This window comes from Nelumbo nucifera, chromosome 1 (genome assembly GCF_055504915.1).
Source record: "Nelumbo nucifera cultivar China Antique chromosome 1, China Antique-T2T, whole genome shotgun sequence".
NCBI classification, from domain to species: Eukaryota; Viridiplantae; Streptophyta; class Magnoliopsida; order Proteales; family Nelumbonaceae; genus Nelumbo; species Nelumbo nucifera.
In genome coordinates this window covers 31,807,412-31,829,228 of record NC_142649.1, presented here as the reverse complement: position 1 = coordinate 31,829,228, position 21,817 = coordinate 31,807,412, and the positions used below count along the sequence as shown (strand labels likewise).

Here is a 21,817-nt window from a genome sequence, read left to right as displayed (position 1 = left end):
TATTGCTGCTATTCCCAATCCCAGATTGCCTAAATACGCTCCATTTGCCTTCATTTCTAACGAACCATACTGATTGGAATCGTTCTTTACGCCATGAAACCCCTTGGTTTTGTTTGAAGACAAAATGGTTCCTAGCTTTCCAAATAAGAGCACTGTTAGAAGTGGGAAGTACCATGTCTCACCTATGGGCATCGATTCCAATAAGAGCACTGTTAGAAGAGATCAAAAATCCTCCAACCTCCATGGACCAAATAGGCTTGGGGCATAGTCCTAGAGCGTGCTAACAAGTAGATAGCATAATAGGACTGTAAATTTGGGTGAGATGCTGGTTGATAGACAATTCTGATATCTGGCATATAGATTTGTGCAAATTCTTTACTACTCCATGGATTACTTCAGAAAAAGTAGGACAAGTAATTTTGACAGTTACAGCCGTTTATAAGAGACGAAAAGATGACTCTTCAATTTTGAGCCTTCACATTCACATACCACCATGCTTTTTGATAAAAAAAAAAAAAAAACAGCTTACCTCCATGCATTGAGAATGCATCTATAAGTACTGATAAATTAAAAATACTGTCTTCACAAAAAAAAGAAAAAAGATTAGTTGAAAATACTACCAAACTGTAATTTCAAGGAGGCCTTATGAGCATCTGCAACAGCTCCAGTAGTTTCTAAGAATTCATTCTTCATCTGGGATATTGTTGACTCCATGTATTCTTTGTGCTTTGAGACTGTATCAATCAGCATAAGCAGTTCCCGAGCACACATCTGGGTTTCCTCATCACATTGTTTGATAACATCATGCAACTTTAGTTTGGAGGTCTGAACAAAAATGTTGGATCAATTAGAGCCTGTTATAGTTCTTTCTACAATTCCCATTAGTTGGTGCTGTGAATGATAAGTCTAAGGAAAGTATGTACCTTAAAAAATTCTTCAGCTTCTTTTTCCACCAAATCCAAGTTATGTTCCTCCCTCTGAACATCTTCCAGCATTCTTTTCGCTTCCACCGCACATCTGGATGTGTAGTCTTCTATTTCCTTCTTCAACAAGTTTAACTGAGCTTCGCCCTGAAAATTTAGCATGCATCTGTATCATTAAACAATGGTTTTCTTGATACAAGTTGACCTGCTAGTAAGCTTTTTGAGTTTTTCCACCATCACTGTGAGTATCAATTCTGAAAAATATAAAGAATATTAATGGAATTTTGAAAAAGATAAACTATGGAAATGCGGACATTGCCACATATAATTTGCATTTATTTGCACATTAGTGAATATCACATATAGTTATGTGCTACACTTCATACACTCCCAGATTTGAAGAATAAACTAGCAGGGAACCTGTGCAAATGCATGGGGATGAACATAAAAGAATTAAGATGAAGCATTTATTCTTTAATTTTATTATTGAATAAAATTAAAGAATAAAAAAAATTACAAGATAAAGGAAATTTTTCAAGCTACCATGAGTGCATTGTTAAGAAGAATTCTAATAGCGCTTTGGAGAAATAAAAAAATAATAAAGGAATAAAAAGTGCAAGACAAATCATTTCAAATACTAATAGTTGGGGAATTGTTAAAGAGATTCTCAAAATACACCATAAGGCCATCCAGCTTGCAAAAGTTTAAATACATGAAATTATCGAACTCTTATGGATCATCAAAAAGAAATTCTCAAAAAACACTATGGACACACACTTGTATACATACTGAACTGCAAAGAACAGTATTGTGCACACCATTAAGCCCCTGTTTGAGAACACTTATAAGAAGTACTTCTTTTAAGAGCTAAGACCACACATTAAGTGGTTATTAAGTGATTTTGTGTGTTTGGTAAAAAAGTGGGGAAGTACTTTTTTTAAAGTACTTTAAAAAAATGACTTCAAGTTGGCTTTTTTTCAGTAATTCTTGAAGTACTTCTCTAAAAAATGGGACGAACCAGTCCCTAATAATTTTTTGTAATACGTAAAATACCCCCCCACAAGGGTTATACTTCTCCATTCATTCGAACATCTCTACTACCAGGTAGTGGTGCACTAGTTGCAGGTCCACTGACGACCATCGGCGGAGAGGAAAAGTGGCTGGCGGTATCATTAGTTCGCAAATCTGGGACCGAATACACTGCCACGAAGGTCGAACTCTAGGATCAAAACCCAGATTTGGTTGCTGGTATGCAGCCTTGCCACTCACCGTTCCTGTTTTTTCTTCCTCAATCCTCAGCCTTGCCACAGAGATCGAACTCTAGGATTGCAAATATGTTTTTTCTTCCTCAGTCATCGTTCCTGTTTAATGCCGCTACTCGCCACTGTTGCTGGTTTGAACCTGCCACTGCAACAACGATGATGATCGGCGGTGAGGAAAAGTGGCCGGCGGACCTGTCGTTAGTTCGCAAATCTGGGATCGAATACACTGCCACAGAGGTCGAACTCTAGGATCAAAACCCAGATTTGGTTGCTGGTATGCAGCCTTGCCACTCACCGTTCCTATTTTTTCTTCCTAAGTCCTCAGACTTGCCATAGAGATCGAACTCTAGGATCGCAAATATGTTTTTTCTTCCTCAATCATCGTTCCTGTTCAATGCCGCCACTCACCACTATTGCTGGTTTGAACCCGCCGCTGCAACGACGATGATGAACAGGGAAAGGGAAAGAGTGAAGACTAAGGAGAAGAAAAAAAAAAGAAGAAAGAGAGATGGTGTGGGAGAAAAAAGGGAGATGAGAGATTGGAGGTGGAGATCGGAATGGATTCGCCGCCGCTGTTGAGATGATGAACAGTGGATTTCGGGGGGGTTCTGAAGAAGAAAAGGAAGAAGAAGTATGAGATGGAGAGGGAGGCCAGAGTATTTATTATTTATTATTTATTATTTATTATTATTTTTTTATTATTATGATTATTTATTATTTATTAGGATTATAATTATAACATGGCGATTATTATGATTATTATTATTATTATTATTACATGGCGATTCATGTGTGGGTCCACATGGACTCTCAGTTAAAATATATAGCATAACATGTGAAAAGCATTGTATATATGTATGAGTGAAGTGAGGGCTAAAATTATCATTTGTGTCAATATAAGCACTTATGGGGGAAGTAGCTTATCAAACATCCCTACCCCAATAAGTGCTTAAAAACATAATAAGTGATTTGAAAAGTGGGTTACCAAACAGCCTTAAGTGGTTGTTAAAATAAGTACTTCTAAGAAGTACTTGTGCAACTTAATTATCAAACAGGGCCTAAGCACACCAACTTACCCAAAAGCCCACATATCAAAATATACTTGTATACCAGTTCAAAACCACAATAAATGAAGTTTAATAGCTTTGGCTTTCAATAAAGGAAAAGACACCAACTTACCCGAAAACCAAACCCAAAAACCCCACCTTGCAAATTGAAAGAACAACTAAAATCAAAGAAAAGAGCCAAGCTCTCATCACTGTTCCCAGTACATGAAATCCTTGAGCAAGAACACATTATAAAAAATAAAGAAACTACATTCTATTTTTAAACAAAACTAATATAAATAAAGAACAGAATGGCTGAAGCTTAAATGACTACATTATAATCTCAATTAAAACTCTTATCTTTTTTTATCAGCCACATAAAACATAACATTAATTAAAATAGAGGTAAAACTCACAACATTTTGAGTAGCCTCGACTATCCCATGAGCTTAAGACAACGATAGAACCATTTTCTTAAGTTAAAATTGAGTCCAAAATCAATTCTCCCTATTGACCCCTTGCTTAGAAAAATGGACAGCTAAGCTGTTTGCTGATCTAGGAAGCCAATGCAAAACCACCAGCATTTCTTTTGAATTTTTTAATCTCAATCCTGAAATACCATGGAACCTTATCACTTTCGTATCTCCTTCGGTTCTGCACCCATGAAGTCCCCTTCCCCTAAAGGCCTGAAATACAAGAAAACCAAGTTTCCTTCAACACTTCTTATCACCCCTCCCGTTCAAGTAGCACCCGGATTGCCGAAACAACTCCCATCAAAATTCAATTTAAAGAAATCATCCACTGGTGGCTTCCAGCTTCTCATTAGTTTCTTCTTTGCTGAAGATGATGCTGCAATCACTCCCCAATGTCTGATAAATATCATAAAAAATTAAGTCAAAAAACAACTTTGTTGACTTCACTCAATGTGTCACCTTTACCATTATGCTTTCAATCAAAGACTCTTTACTTCTTTGTTTCTCCTAAAAAATCCTCTGGTTTCTTTATTCCCAGATTGTCCAAACCACTGCAGCTCTTGTGCACTTCCAAAGTAATCTTCCCCTTTTTCTCAGCTAGCTGAAAGTAGAGGGATCAAACAATGTATCCAAACTAGTTAGAGTGTTCCACCTGCAACCAAACAAAGAAAAAAACCATCCCCAATACAACGAACGAGAGGACAGGAAATAAGAAGGTGATGAGCAGATTCACCATTTGAATCACACAGAACACACCAATTTGGAAATAAGCACCAACCAGGTCTCCTCCTTTGTAATAAGTCGTAAGTATTGGTTGCACCAAGGAAGAGAAGGGGAAGCCAACACTCTAAAAAAGGAAGCACCAATGAAAACCCTAGAAGGATGACCAGTCCATAAACAGCTATCCACTTTATTGTTATACTTGGATTTACTGCTGTTAGCAGAACAGATTTAGAAAAGAAGAGAAGAGAGGAAAATAAAAGAAAAGGGGGCTGTGTGTTATGTTACTGCCGCCCTAAACAATATCATTTATATGTGCTTATAATAACATGAAACAAAAAAGACGAAAATGCCCTATCGCCTATAACAGTACATAACAGATAGAAAAGAAAAAAAAAATGTAACTGAACAACTCAAACACTGGGACCCATGGTTTTCAAAACCGGGAACCAGTCAGGTGACTGGTTCCATTTTTCCCCAAAACCGGATTTTTGCAAAAAAACGTTGATTTGGTCAGCAAACCACTGACCTGGGCGGTTGAAACATTCGAACCATTCAATGGTTTTGACCATTTTTTATTTTTTTGTCAGAACGGGCCAACCGTTCGATTCGAATAGTCAGACCGTTCGACCTGGAAACGGACCCTTGATTGGTTCGGTCTCCGGGTTGGTTTTAAAAACCTTGGTGGGACCACAAGGGAAGTATCAAGTCTAGTCCACTATATCACTACACTCCCCCTCAAGTTGGGAATAGATGTTGATCATTCCCAACTTGCACAAATCTGATTCCGATTTGACTTTGGTGACTACTTTGGTGAAGAGATCAACAAGCTGCATATCAGCGGCAACATATGGCAAGCATACATCTTGTGAGGCAACTTTTTCTCGGATGAAGTGACAGTTAACCTCAATATGTTTAGTTTTGTCATGCTGGATTGGGTTGTGGGCAATATTAATAGTAGCCAAATTATCATAATACGACCTCAATGGCTTCTCATACTCAATCCCAAGTTCCTCAAAGAGAGATCCCAACCATAACACTTCAGCCACACCATGAGCCATAGACCTATACTCTACCTCAGCACTAGAGCAAGCAACAACATTTTGTTTCTTGCTTCGTCATGACACTAAGTTACCGCCAACAAAAGCACAATACCCCAAAGTTGATCTCCAATCATCAACACATCCGGCCCAATCAGCATAAGTATACACCTCTATCTTCATATGAGCATTATTCTTAAAGAGTATGCCACAATCTGGACATCTCTTCAAATAAGCAAGGATTCTTTCCACAACAAGCAGATGAGCAGTTCTAGGAGAATACATGTATTGGCTGACAACACTAACAACATAAGAGATGTTAGGACTTAGGACATGTAAGACATAGGTAAAGGAGCTTTCCTACCAGCCATTGATACATGGTTTTGTCTTCAAGAGGCTCACCCCCTTCAAGAGGCTCAAACAAGTCCTCTTTAATTATGTTCCAGCAATCTTGATAAAAACCCATGGTGAAACCATCCCGCCCTGGTGCCTTGGATCTATCCATTGAGAAAATTGCTTGCCTAACCTCCTCAAAATTTCTTTCCAACCAATCTTTGTCCTCTTCAAAAAGTCTCAGCAGCACTCACTTCTCCCAACTCCTCTCTGATGCGTAATGGCCTCCTCAAGATAGATTTGAAATGAGTCACAAAACAATTGGCTATCTCTTCTTGGGACTCAAAAACCGAACCATCTACTTCAAGTTTAGACACTAGATTTTTCCTCCTTTCATTAGCTAATTCATGAAAAAAATTGGTGTTGCCATCACCTTCCTTGATCCATTTACATCTGGATTTTTGCCTCCATGAAAATTATTCTTGCAAGAGGACCTCTTCTAAACCTCTCTTTAACTTCCATCTCAACTCTCTTTCTTATAGTCATTATTCTATGGGACTCCTACAAATCCAATCCCTCTATCTAGGGGTGTAAACGGATCGAATTCGAATCGGATCAGACAATATCCGAATTCGATTTGATATCCGACGGATATTGAAAATTAATATTCGAATTCGAAATCGGATTTTCGAATACCGTTGACACCCCTACCTCTAACTGAACCATCAAAGAAGGTTTCACTTCTTCTATTCTCCCAAAATGATCCCTATTCCATTCTTTTAATTTTGACCTCAGGCTTTTTAATTTTTTGTCAAACTTCACACCTTTCCACTTCACCCCACTTATTTCTACCCTCTACCATTCCTCAATGTTCTTCCAAAAATTCGGGTGTGTCAACCACATGTTTCCAAATATAAACAATCAAGGTCCACATGTTTGCAAGTTCCGCTAATTTAGTCTCTTTTAACATTACAGTATCCAGCCTTTCCCTTCTAAGAAGATCCTTTATTAGTCTTCTCTTACTTGCACTACCTAAACTTACAATCTAAATCCCTCAACAAGGATCCATTGGAGGGCAAGTCTAGTGCCAGCAGCCGTGGTAATTCCAACTCCAATAGTGTATATTTAAGTTGTTGTAGTTAAAAAGCTCGTAGTTGGACCTTGGGTTGGGCCGACCGGTCCACCTTGCGGTGTGCATCGGTCGTCTCACATTCCAACTAATGATTTTCATAGGAACATGGAATTTGGAACCTACCCCATGTTATAAGCCCTACTTAGGAATCTTCCTTCTCTCCCCTCTTTCACTAAATTCTTAGTCTCCCTCTATGTCAAGAATTAATCTCTCCACCTCTATTCTTTTCTTCTTCCTTTGGCTTTTCATTAAACCAGGATTAGTTGAATTCACTCTTGAAATTTTTTAGACCTGCACATTTTCTAGGCTTTCTTCTAAAGATTTGAATAATAATAAGTTTATTGATTCAGAAGCAAATTAGAGTGAGTTCATACATCATCCCAACGAGAGGCACGAGCTGCAGCCCCTCCTTGAAACTTACAAGTAAACTAGGAAAGAAAAACAAGAATCACAACTGAGCCCAAAATAATTCTTCCCTATTTACCCCTTGCTTAGCTAACACATCTGACAAGGTATTTGCTGATCTCCCCACCCACTGTACAGTGACCAACATATTCCTTGTCAACCAACTAAATTTCTTCATTTCATTCTTGTATCGCCACATAGCCTCTTCAGAATTTTTCAACCAACCCACCACCACTTTGGAATCCCCCTCGATTATTAGGTGTTGTACCCCCAACTGGTTTGCAAATTGGACCCCTTGTACAACAACTAAAAGTTCTGCCCTGATGGAATTCCCAATTCCCAAAGGACCTGAGTAGAGCAACAAAATCTCTCCCTTCTCATTTCTCAAAGCACCCCCCATTCCGGATAATCCTGGATTACCCATGCTACTTCCATCAAAGTTCAACTTAATTGAGCCTTCGGGTGGAGGAGACCAGCTTGTAATTGATTTGGCCTTTAAAGATGAACACCTTGCTACTGCTAACCAATTTCTCCAAATGTCATTAAAGGAGAATTGATGAAAGATTTCCAAGCTCTTCAGCCAATGTATTGCCCTGTTTAACACACAGTCTTTCAAATCTTGGTTGTTCCTTTCCTTGTCTTGAAAAATTCTGAGATTCCTTTCTTCCCAAAGAGTCCAAGTCAAGGCAGCACGAGCACATCTCCACATAATTCTCCCTATTTTTGTAGGCCAATAAAAGGTAGAATGGTTGAAGAGCATGTGAACTTCTGCTGGTAGACTCCAACTACCCCCAAACAACGAAAGTAGCCAAGTCCAAAGGTCTACAGAAAAGGGACAAGATACTAATAGATGGTAACAATCCTCACCGTGAGCTCTACAGAGGATACACCAATTAGGAGAAATATAGAGAAAAGGTCTTCTCTTTTGTAGGTTGTCTAAAGTGTTTACTTTCCCATGGAAAACTTCCCAACAAAAAGCCATAATTTTTGGGGGAACTGGCCTACACCAAATTTCTTTTGACGGAAAGGGTTGGTGAGTAGAAAGTTGAGAGATGGACTTGAAAAAAGAAGCACAAGTGAAGGTTCCATTGGGTCTAGGAGTCCAAACCCTCTTATCTGGCTTGGAGGGATCCAGACAAACTTGATTAAGACACCCAAGCAAAAAAGAAAGAGACTCAATTTCAGCATCCCTAAGTCCTCTACGAAACCCAAAATCCCAAGTAGGATCTAAGGGTGTTCCCAAAGGTGAGACAAATTTTGAGACCACCTCTTTTTTGTACAAAGAAATAGAAAAAAGCGAAGGAAACAAATCCTTTAACGGTGAGTCTCCTACCCAAATATCCTCCCAAAAAAGAATAGAGTTGCCAGAACAAACTTCATACCTGATAAAATTGAGGAATTGAGGAAGGGTGTTGTGAATAGCCTTCCAAGGTGCTGCTAGGTTAGCTTGCCTCGATACACCAGCATCCCATCCATTCTCTGACCTCCCATGAATGTTTCCCACCACCTCATGCCACAATCTCTCTCTTTCCAAAGGCCATCTCCACAACCATTTCCCTAACAGAGCTTGATTCTTTCTAGTTACCCTCCCAATTCCCAAACCCCCCTCTTCTTTACTTCTGCACACAATTTCCCAATTAACCAAGTGATCATTTTTCTCTTGTCCCGGCTCCCATAAGAAGTCTCTCATCAACTTCTCCAGCTTCCTAGCTTCCCTAACTGGTATCCTAAAGACAAACAAATAATAGGTAGGTAAGTTAGCCAAGGTAGCTCTTATTAGGGTAATTCTTCCTCCTAAAGAGATATAGTTCCTCTTCCATGAGACTAATCTCTTCTCAAACTTTTCTAACACTGGGGTCCAAAATCTACTCTCCCTAGGATTTGCCCCTAAAGGAAGCCCTAAATATGACATAGGCCAAGTAGAGGTGGAACACTCAAGACACTCCGCAATAGCCTCGACCTCCCCTACCTCCAAATTTATACCTGCTATGCAACTCTTTTCCAAATTTATTCTCAAATTAGAGACACTTTCAAATCCTTTTATTAGCTCCTTTAGGTTTGCTACCTTTTCACTAAGACCTCCTTCACAAAAAATCAATAGGTCGTCTGCAAACTGAAGGTGGGTGACGGGGACTTGGTGTCTCCCTATTCTCCAACCCCTAATGGCATCTTCGCTGTCAGCCTTAGTAATGATCCCACTAATCACATCAGCTACTAAGGTAAAAAGGAAGGGTGAAAGTGGATCCCCTTGCCTGACACCCCTGCAAGCTGGAAAAAAGTCCCTCACCGTACCATTTACCAGAATAGAGTAGCGACAAGTACTGATACACCCAAAGATCCAACTACACCACTTGTCACCAAATCCACCATTTCGCATAACCTCTAATAGAAACCCCCAGTCCACCAAATCATAGGCCTTTTCAAGATCCAATTTACAAATGAATCCTTTCCTACTAGACCTTTTCATTTCAGCTTTCTTCTAAAGATTCTTCGCCATGTTTATACTCCTCAAGGAGAACACAAATTTGTCCCCAAATTCTCCCTAATTCCTCCTCCTGCAATTTTCCAAAAGCCAAATCTCCTACATTTTCGCAGCCTTCAACCACCTTCTCTACTACCCCTTCCAGTAGATTGTGAGTCTCAAGATAAACACGTTTGATCCCAAATATTCTCCAACTCCTCTTGATTCTTTCTTTTCCTCAAATCTTTCTCCTATCTTTTACCCTCACTATCCTCCCCCAAAAACTTCATTTCCAGGGCCACTCCTTCCGATTAAGGTGCTAGAGTACTTGTGCCAAACACAAAACCCACATCACCAAAAAGACAAACACACCTGAGTTTGTTAGAGGAACAAATAACAAAGTTGGAGAACTAAAGGGGGAGCAGGTTAGAGGCCAATCCTCCCTTGTTAACCAACTATGGGGTAGTTATAAAAGGCTCAACCAAAACCAATTTGTATCTACTCTATTGGATTGGGAATACTTGTTGGATTAGGTGTACCTTGACTCTCTTATATGAAACCTACCAAATTTCCAGTTTCCTTAGGTGAAGCTGGGTTCTGACTTCTGAGAGGGCTTCTAGACAACTTCTAGCAAATCGTCTTCCAAGAAGTGTTGTTCGGTGTTGAGGCTTTCAACGTCGAGAAGATTCTTAGATTTTAATTGTTCCACACTACCAAGGCTTGAAGAGTCATCAATTTCAAACTTCGAGTAGCTTTCCTCTTCCGTTGAGTCACCTTCCTAAAGATCTTTTATTCCATTGCACCTTGTTGCTTCCAAAAACTTCAAACTAATCGGATGATCAACCAAAGGGATCTTCCTAAACTTAGGATTGCATTGTTCCGAGGAGCCAACTTGATTGCACTTGCTTGACACCTAAATCCAGGTTGAATTTGTGGTCATTGATCTGTTACCTCTAGGGAGTGGTTGGCTAGACATGATCGACGGAGACAATGATAGACCAGACTTAGTATTTATCATCGCCCCATCCAGTGATTTAAAAGGCGCACCTAGGCAGACAGGCAAGGCACATTTTGGGGTATGTGCCTCGCCCAGGTCCTAGGCACACACCTGGTGTGCCTAGGCATGCGCCCGATGCACCTTGCACCTCAGCCCAGGCATTCACCTTTTTAAATTTTTGCTCTTTTTTGCTGTTTTTTGAGTCTAACGGCTGGCCTCAGCCTAGGCATGCGCTTTTTTGCTAATGTTGTTCATTCATTCACTGCAATAAAATTTCTTCTTAAAAGGCATTTCTCAGGTGTGCGCCTTTTAAATTTTTGCGCTTTTTTGCTGCTTTTTGAGTCTAACGGCTAGGCGTGCGCTTTTTTGCTAATGTTGTTCATTCATTAATTGCAATAAAATATCTTCTTAAAAGGCAATGAAAGCTATAAAATCATTATTTTTATGTGAGAAATAAGAATTTCAGACCCTAACATAGACTTGCTCGGGCTTGCCTCGAGGGGCGTGGTACAAAGGTGACTCATAGAATCAAGAATGCAATATGTTTTACATCACATTAATACTTGAAGCAATGCAATTAAGGAGAAAAAGAGATTGTGGGTTTTACATGCTTGAAAATGCTTTATATGTTTGCTTTTATTTTTAAATTTTCATTTGAATACACTTTATATGTTATGTTTATGTATTTTAATTTTAGATAATAGGTTTTTTAAAACAATTATTTTAAAATTTAAGTTTATATTTTTTATTAACATTATGTTTAATATTTTTTGCATTTTTTAAAATGTTTTGGCATTTCTTTTGAATTTTCCGACTTTTTTTCTATTTTTTAGCATTTTTTGTAATTTTTCGCCTTTCTTAAAAAGGCGTGCGCCTCGCCTTGCGCCTCAAGCACAAATTGGTCCTTGCACTTTTTTTGCGCCTTGCGCTTTTAAAACACTAGCCCCATCTCTCTTGGTCACATGCCCTTTTAAAGTGGCACATGCCTCATTTTAACAATGGCACGTCTTCTTTAATAAAGAAAGCCCATTAGTGTTGTTGGGCCCAACAGGTTCAATTGGGCTTGATCCAACATCACCAACCTCCTTATCTTCCACAATGTTTAAGTGGTCATATGTTCGCCCCTAGTTCAATTGATCGGCCCGATTCACAACTAAGCCTTTCATCTCCCCTCCACTTTGAAGCTTTTGTTTACCACCTTTGACCACTTGTACAAAGGACATGTACTCCAAATTGGTGCTTTGCACCCCACGTTTTTGACCTTCCATATGCTCTACCCATTTTGGTGAAAGTGTTTGCTGTGTTTAAACTCCCAATCCCTTTGAACCACATAAGGCTTCTTCAACTCTTTCATCTTCTTCCTTTCGAGCATCTCTTCACATGCCTGCTTCTACAGAAGATGCCAGCCATACTGAGTGACAATATCCCTCCACCTTGAGTTTCCACTCTTCTTGGTTTTTCTTCTGGCCTGACTCCATTGAGAAAAAGTGCTACAAAACAAAGGTCCCCCAAGTAAGTGTTGGCAAGAGTCGCACCGCAAAGATGGGCGATTGATTCAACTATCTCCTGCTTCCATATGTGGAAAGAAAGTCCTAACACATGTACCAGAACTTCATCTTCAACAAAGAAATCTTTTGAGTTAGAAACTGGGCTCCATCTTGCAATCGTAACTAGCCCATACATATACTGAAAATTAACCGCTGAAACACCTAATTCATCTTCAACCAGATCAAGAACTGCCTTGCAGTTCTCAAAGGGGATTATAATGAAACATCCTTTTAATTTCAAGTTACAAATCAGCAGGTATGCAATCCTTTTCCAATCACAAACCTGACTTTTAACTTAGATAATATATTTGCTTTCCCAATCTTCCCTTTTAGTATATGCTATCACCATGCTCTGACTGTTACACTTCACCAAAGCCATTAGATCTTGCTTCAAGTACTCCCCTCTAACTGCATTTTCTATAGCCTGTTCTTTTCTCGGGACCTCCTTTTCTGCTATTGTCAGGCGTGTTCCAAACTCCTTTAGTAATCCATTTACCTCCTTCCACCCTTGCCCCTGTCTTCCTTCAGGAAAACAAACCAGCTGCTTCCTGCCCTTCCCAAAAAATTCCAGAAGAGCAATGTAGGAACTTTTGTTATTCCTCTTGCTTTCTAACACATATCTTTTACCATCTCCAGTCCCATACTCCTTCCAACTTGGCTGTTTCCCTTTGATACTTGCTCCAGTGAAGAAGTTCTCAACCCAGTCAATCACATCTATGCCTTTCAAGAACACAGTTATTGCACTTGCACCTACTTCTTCTATCTCCTTTCCTGAAAGTGTTGTAAAAGCTACATCTCATCCTAGGTGGAAGAATGCTATGAAACAAGATATGAATGATTTAATTAAAAATTAAATGTGGGAGTTGTTTGAACTTTCTAAGGATAAGGAACATTTTGGTTACAAATAGGCTTTTATGGTAAAATACAAGGCAAATGGGTTTATTGAAAGGTATAAAGAAAGATTGGTAGATAAGGGTATACAAGTCTTGCATAGAATCTCCTAAATGGAAAACATGTTTGTGTTGAACACACATCAGAGTTCAACACTCCATGGATTCTTGAGGACACATTTACATAACATTTCCTTTTTATCCCTAAGCTTACTTGACATAAATGAATGTCTTATGTACAAGAATGTATTTCCTGTATCAAATATTGTAGTAACATGGGTAGCATTTTAGACCCATTTTTGTAAGTATATAATGTTAGAATTCAAAAAAAGGGTATTGTGGTAATGTGTCTGCCCGTCAACTTGTACTTAAACTAGATATAGATTCTATTTCTTATTGTTTTTATGCTCCTGTTTTCAGTTAAAGAAATTTTAACTTCCAAGCGCCAACAATCCAAAAGAATGAAGCAAAACTCAGAACTTTAAATTTTTTTTCGGAAAAGGTAAGGTAATTTTATTAGAAAAGCTTAGCGATACAAACAGAATCCTGCCAAAGACAAGGCAGGATTGGGGACATCCCCCATTACAAACACCAAATTGACTGAGAACTCAACAGCTGAAATACACTTAGATGTTTAAATTCTGAATTGACAGAAATCCAGGGCATCAGTTTACTGACTGCCGCCTGCCATATCTCCTCTGGGCTTTTTCACTTTTTGATTAAATATTCTGTTGTTTTTCTCAGACCAAATGGCCCAGAGCACTACTGTTGGGATGATACTCCAGACTAGTTTCCCTTTTTTCTTCAAATTACTGATCTTCCAGCTATCGAGTACCTCCTTTACAGATTTAAGCATGACCCAACATATCCCCACAGCCTGTAAGAAGTGGTCCCACACTTGGGCAACAATCGGGCAGTGAATACAAAGGTGATCAGTAGTCTCTGGTTGTGATCCACAAAGAGCACAAGAGTCATTAGGAATCTGCAAGCCTCTTTTTTCTAGGTTGGATCTGGACAAGCATTTATTTAAAGCCATGGTCCAGAAAAGGAAGTTCACTTTTGAGGGACTGAGTTCCAAATCTGCTTAGATGGAAAATCCCCCATTGCAACCCTACTACTGAGTCTACAGGCCATTGATTTTACTGAAAAGCTACCCTCTTTAGACCACTTCCAAGTCCACTGGCCATCCTGACTACAGTCAATATTCTGAGTTTGTAAAATTCCCAACAATCTCAAAACTTCTTCCACTTCCCATTCAAAAAGATTTCTTCTAAACTGTGGAACCCATGTCACCTCATTACCTGAGAAATTGTAAGAATCAGCAATTGAAGCATTCTGGTTGGAGGCACATTGATAAAGAGTAAGGAAATCTTCAGCCAAAGGGTGGTCCAAGCACCAAAGATCCTTCCAGAATCTGATCGTCTTACTAAGCACCCGTTTCCTCGACCTCCAGTTTCCCCATTCTACCCCAAACTTGGCAGCTATCAGGCTTCTCCACTAAGCACCCCTTTCTGTGGCAAACCTCCTAATCCACTTACTAAGAAGAGCTGAATTTGTCACCTTAGTCTTCCTTAAACCCAGACCCCCTTCTTCCATAGGAAGGCATACTTGAGAGCGAAAATAAGTGGGGAGATTTGAGAGCGTACTTTTTAAAAGGGTTACTCTTCCTCCAAAAAACAAATATTTTACCTTCCAAGTGGAAAGCTTTTTTTTCCCAATCTTTCAATTACCAGGTCCCAAATGGCTGAAGAAGAGCATTTAGCTCCCAAGGGTAGTCCCAAGTATTTTATAGGAATATGTTCCACTCGACAAGCCATAACTGTTAGACAGTGTATGCTCATAGCTCCAATCAAAATGATGTATCTTATGACATTTAATGTAAATGAATAAAGTGCATATTTGATTCATGTTATTGTGGTGTGTTTCTGTGTAATACCCTTAAACTGGACACATATGAGACTCGTGTTAGTTTAGAATCTTCACAGCCGTTGGATAGATCTAGAGAGATTTTATCATGCCAAGGCTGACACTGATGTGCCGCCAAGTTGGTTGGGGTGGCTTATCTCAACTGCCAGGGTGAGACCTGAGGTACATGCAGTGTGGGTTTTTTTAAAACCCTGAACCGGACCAGAATTCCAGTCTTGCCCTGGACCTTGGAGATAGATGGGCAAAACTGGAATGTTACACCTGACCCCTAGACTCGATTATGATACTGCGCTAGGTGTCGGATTGGGCTGTCTTTAATATGCCAATCAGTGAGATCCTTAGAGGGGGTTAAATCCTAGGTATGTTGGGACAGTCCGAGAATTCATCTGAGTGGGTGATCATAATGAAAAGATCAGCCCCTTTGTCGGACAAAGTGAATGATTAGGGATGCACTCTCTCTGATGGAAACCAAAGCTTCCGGCAGCCGATTTCAACCGTTGAAATTTGTTTTGCAAAATATATTTATATAGAGATATACATATATATATTACGGTTTCAAAATGTTTGCAAAAAGTTTTAATTCCCGGGATCCATGTGAGTAGAGAGTGCAACACTCTACCTTGCAGTCGAGGGAGAGGACCTCTCTTGTCGGGCAGTGTTTGATCATTATGGGCTGAGAGGTTAAGTGTAAGACCATTGAGGGTAATACCTAATGGGCTAATCTTACATCTACCCACAGTCCTTGGGTTTTTATAAGGTGGCTTGACCCAAGGACCATTTAGTGTAAATGTTGGGCCCATTAAGAGCCCATGGTGATGGACTCGAAGGTTTAGTAGACGTTCAGGACTGCTATCAGTCTTGAACCCTAATGGATTTCAGGTTCGAAAATAGAAGAAAAGGTATAGAGAAGGGAGGATAAAGAGAGAAGAGAGAGCAGTAGAACACAAGAGTAGAAAGGAGGAACAAAAGCTTAATACTCTGCCGCCGCCACTTTATTTAGTATTTATAGGTTATGCTCATTACATGGAAATGACAGATATGCCCTTAGTATTTACATAACAAATAGAACAAATAAGATTTAAATAAATAACAACTGAAATAACTAACTAACCACCAGCTAACCCTAGAAAGACTAGAAGACCTTCTACCCTACGAACACAGTGGGACCGTAGCTGTGGGGCCCACATCAATGTTCTCTGCACTCCCCCTCAAGTTGGGAATAAATGTTTATCATTCCCAACTTGGATAGATCCGCCTCTAGCTTCGTCCTTGGTACAACTTTGGTGAAGATATCTGGCAGCTGCATGTTAGAGGTGATGTACGGGAGACACACTTCTTGTGATGAGACCCTCTCTCGTACAAAATGTCGATTAACTTCAATATGTTTAGTTTTGTCATGCTACACCGGATTGTGTGCTATATTAATAGCCGCTTGATTATCACAATACAGCATCAGGGGCTTCTCATACTCAATACCCAACTCCTCAGGTAGTGATCTCAGCCATAGAATTTCAACCACTCCGTTAGTCATTAACCTGTACTCAGCTTCAGCGCTAGATCGGGAGACAACACTCTGTTTTTTACTCCTCCAAGAGACAAGGTTACCTCCCACAAGGGCACAATATCGAGAGGTAGACTTTCTGTCATCAACACTCACAGCCCAATCGGCATCCGTATAGACCACCTTCATGTGATCATTGTTCTTGAACAGTATACCTCTACGCAGGCATCTCTTCAAGTATGCTAATATTCTTTCTACTGCAAGAAGGTGTGTGGTTCTAGGAGAATGCATGTACTGACTAACAACACTAACTACAGAATTGATATCTGGCCGAGTGAGGCAGAGATATAGGAGCTTTCCCACTAATCGCTGGAACATAACCTTGTCTTCAAGAGGCTCCCCACTCTCTGCACTAATCCTGTGGCTCTGTTCAATGGGTGTATCCGCAGGTTTGACACCTAACTTTCCAGTTTCCACCAACAGATCTAGAACATATTTCCTCTGAGACACAAAGATCCCCTGTTTAGATCTAGCAAACTCCCTACCCAAAAAATACCGTAGTGCACCTAGATCTTTCACCTCAAACTCTTGATGAAGGAGCTGTTTGAGGGACTCAATCTCATGGTTGTCATTTCCTGTCACCACAATATCATCAACATATACTGCAAGTAGTCTCAGAGAGGACTCCACCCTCTTGATGAACAGTGTATGATCTGACTGGGCCTGTACATAACCGAACTTCCCAAGGGCTAGTCTGAATCTATCGAACCAAGCTCTAGGTGACTGCTTCAAACCATACAATGCCTTATTGAGCCGACAGACCTTCTTACCTGTCTCTGTATCATAGAATCCAGGATGCAACTGCATGTAAACCTCTTCCTGCAGGTCCCCATTCAGAAAAGCATTTTTAACGTCCATTTGGTACAAAGGCCAAGTGTGGCTTGTTGCAAGAGATAATAGAACTCAAATGGTGGTCATCTTGGCTACCGGGGCAAATGTCTCCAAGTAATCTATACCATAAGTCTGGGTGAACTCTTTTGCAACTAGCCAAGCTTTGTACCTCTCAATGGAACCATCCACATTGTGCTTCACAGTAAATACCCATCTGCATCCAACTGGTTTCTTTCCTTTGGGCAGATCAACTAGCTCCCAGGTATTATTTTTCAACAGGGCATCCATTTCAACTTGCATTGCACCTCTCCACTCCGGGACTGATAGGGCTTCTTGCACTGTTCTTGGAATAGGGACATTAGCAACAGAAGTAAGATAGGACCTGTAGGAGGGAGATAGGCGATCATAGGATAAGAACTGGGAGATGCAGTGGGCTGTAGATGTGGTGCAATGCCGTTTTCCTTTATGGATGGCAATGGAAAGGTCAAGGTCGTCAGCAGGGGATGAAGTGGCAACAGTAGGAGTCTCTGTGGGCCCTGGGACTGTAATACCTGGACTTGGAGCCGCAGAAGAGGTTGGAGCTGGCCTGGACTGCTGATGACCGAGATCAACCTGCCTGCATCGCCTGTGATAGACTCTCAACTCCTGATCCCTCTGACCACCCTCACTACTGCAGCCCTCATCACCCAATAGAATAGGTAAAGGAACAGCCCCAAAAGTATTAACCCTACCCTCACTACACTCCCCCTGAAGAAAAGGACTCAAATCCCCACTCTCACTGCTCTCCCCCTGAGGAGAAACCCGAGAATAGTAGCGTGTCTCCTCAAAGAAAGTGACATCCATGGAGACAAGCTTCTTCCCTGAGACAGGATCATGGCAACAATAACCCTTTTGAGTTTGTGCAAGTAGAAGATCAAGACTGTAATCAGTCTTGAATCCTAATAGATTTTAGGTTTACAAAAGTAGAAGAAAAGTGAGAGAGAGGAGAAGGAAGAGAAGAGAAACAGGAGAACACAAGGAGTTGAAAGGAGGGACAGATTCTAACACATCTGCCGCCGCCACTCTTAGCATTTATAGGTTATGTTCAGTACATAATGGAAAGGACAGATCTGCCCTTAGTACTTACATGATAAATAAAGTAAATAAAAAACTGAAATAAATAACAGCTGAATTAACAAACTGACCCAAACTGACACTACTATAACTGAAAACAAATAACTACACATGCTGTCCTACGAACACAGTGGGGCCCACATCAGTGTTCTCTACACCCCCTCAAGTTGGGAATAGAAATCTATCATTCCCAACTTGGATAGGTCTATCTCTAACTTCTTCCTTGGTATAGCCTTGGTGAGTGTAGGTTTTCAAGACTGCTATTCAGTCTTGATCACTAAGATTTTAGGTTCGATGAGAGGAGAAAGTGAAGAAGATGTAGAAGAAAGAGAGATGGAAGAGCAATAGAACACAGATTTTGAGGAGAAGAACAGAATGTCAATATTCTGCCGCCGCCACTTTAAGTTAATATATATAGGTTATGCTAGTTACATGAAAGGACATATCTGCCCTTGGTGTTTACATCATAACTACTAACAAATAACAACCAATATAAAACTGAAACTAGAAATAACAGAACAACAAAATAACCACAACTGTGACTAAGTACATTCTACCCTACGGACAGAGTGGTACCACAGCTGTGGGGCCCACATCAATGTTCTCTACACTCCCCCTCAAGTTGGGAGTATATGTTCATCATTCCCAACTTGGATAGATCCGCCTCAGCTTCTTTCTTGATACGGCTTTAGTGAGAATGTCGGCTAGTTGCATACTGGATGTGATGTAAGGGAGGCATACTTCTTGAGATGAGACCCTCTCTCGCACAAAATGACGATCGACTTCAATGTGTTTGGTTCTGTCATGCTGTACCGGATTATGTGCTATATTAATGGCGGCTTGATTATCACAGTACAGCATCAGGGGCTTCTCATACTCAATACCCAACTCCTCAAGTAGAGATCTTAGCCATAGGATTTCAGCCACTCCATTGGTCATGGACCTGTATTCTGCTTCAGTACTTGACCGGGAGACCACACTTTGTTTCTTACTTCTCCAGGAGACAAGGTTTCCTCCCACAAGGGCACAATATCCCGAGGTAGACCTTCTGTCATCAACACTCCCAGCCCAATCTGCATCAGTATAAACCTCCACCTTCATGTGATTGTTGTTCTTGAAAAGTATACCCCTACCTGGGCATCTCTTCAAGTAGGCTAAGATTCTTTCTACTGCAAGAAGATGTGTGGTTCTAGGAGAATGCATGTACTGGCTGACAACACTAACAACATAAGTAATATCTGGCCAAGTGAGGCAGAGATATAGGAGCTTTCCTACCAATTGCTGGAACATAACTTTGTCTTCAAGAAGCTCCCCACTCTCGGCACTAATCCTGTGATTCTGTTCAATTGGTGTATCTGCAGGCTTGACACCTAACTTTCCAGTTTCTGCCAACAGGTCTAGGACATATTTCCTCTGAGATATAAAGATCCCCTGTTTGGATCTAGCAACCTCAATACCCAAGAAATACCGGAGTACACCAAGGTCCTTCACCTCAAATTCTTGGTGAAGAAGCTGTTTGAGAGACTCAATCTCATGGCTATCATTCCCTGTGACCACAATATCATCAACATATACTGCCAACAGTGTCAAAGAGGACTCCACCCTCTTGATGAATAGGGTGTGATCTGACTAGGCCTGTACATATCCAAACTTCACAAGTGCTAGTCTGAATCTATCGAACCAAGCCCTAAGTGACTGTTTCAAACCATACAAAGCCTTGTTGAGCCAGCAGACCTTCTTACCTACTTCTGCATCATAGAAGCCAGGTGGCAAACGCATGTAAACTTCTTCCTGCAGATCTCCATTCAGAAAGGCATTTTTCACGTCCATTTGGTATAAAGGCCAAGTGTGACTTGCTGCAAGGGACAAGAGAACTCGAATAGTAGTCATCTTGGCTACCGGTGCAAATGTCTCCAAGTAATCTATGCCATAAGTCGGTGTAAACCCTCTTGCAACTAACCGAGCTTTATACCTCTCAATAGATCCATCTGCATTATGCTTCACCATAAATACCCATCTGCATCCAATTGGTTTCTTTCCTTTTGGCAAATCAACTACCTCCCAGGTGTTGTTCTTCAACAGAGCATCCATCTCAACTTGCATTGCATTTTTCCATTCAGGGACGGATAGGGCTTCTTGCATAGTTCTTGGAATAGGGACATTGGAAATGGAGCTAAGGTAGGACTTGTAGGTAGGAGATAGGCGATCATAGGATAAAAAATGGGAAATACAATGGGTTGTGGATGTGGTACAATGTCGTTTCCCTTTACGGACTGCAATTGGAAGGTCAAGATCATCTGTAGGGGAAGTCTCTGTGGGCTCTGGGACTGAAGTATCTAGACCTGGAGCTGCAGATGAGATTGGAACTGGTCTGGACTGCTGATGATCAGGATCAACCTGCCTGCACCGCCTGTGATAAACCCTCAACTCCTGATCCCTTTGACCACCCTCACCATTGCAGCTTTCCCTCAACTCCTGATCCCTCTAACCACCCTCACCATTGCAGTTCTCATCACCCAATGGAATAGGTAAAGGAACTGCCCCACTCTCACTGCTTTCCCCCTGAAGATAAGAACTCAAACCCCCACTCTCAATACTCTCCCCCTGAGGGGCAACCCGAGGATAATAGGGCGTCCCCTCAAAGAAAGTGACATCCATAGAGACAAACTTCCTCCCGGAGACAGGATCATAACAGCAATAACCCTTTTGAGTTTGTGCATAACCAAGGAAGATGCATTTGGAGGCTTTGGGTTCGAACTTGGAGAGATGGGGTCCGAGAAGCTGAACAAAGCAAGTGCAACCGAATGTCTTAAGGGGAATAGAAAACAAGTCCTCACGTGGGTGTAGAAGTGAAAAAGGAGAGTGCATATCAAGGACCCTAGAAGGGACCCGATTAATAAGGTATACCGCCGTGAGGATAGCGTCCCCCCAGAAGCGAATAGGGACATTGGAAGTAAACATGAGGCTTCTAGCCACTTCCAAAATGTGCCTATTCTTCCTCTCGGCAACTCCATTCTGCTGAGATGTATGAGGGCAAGAGCTCTGGTGGATAACCCCATGATGAAGAAAATAAGATGTCAATGATTGAGCAAAGTATTCCTTTGCGTTATCAGATCGGAGAACTTTGATCTTGGCATCAAACTGGGTTAGGATCATT

At 40.7% G+C, this 21,817-nt stretch overlaps 1 protein-coding gene across 2 annotated transcripts in view; it reads right to left on the bottom strand.

Annotated features, from left to right (window-relative positions):
* Nucleotides 1-361: 361 nt before the first annotated feature.
* The window catches only part of LOC104589511 (kinetochore protein NDC80 homolog), a 39,141-nt gene continuing 17,685 nt past the window's right edge, over nt 362-21,817 (bottom strand). The window contains exons 3-4 of one of the 2 annotated variants that reach the window (XR_016081369.1): nt 924-1,177; nt 362-825 (exon numbers count right to left, since the gene is read on the bottom strand). Coding sequence is in view for 1 of the 2 variants with exons in the window: in XM_088896641.1 (XP_088752767.1) it covers nt 604-825; nt 924-1,070 (369 nt within the window). In the remaining variant the exon portion in view is untranslated. The remainder of the gene's footprint in view (nt 826-923; nt 1,178-21,817) is intronic. The other variant, XM_088896641.1, reaches the window with a different exon arrangement.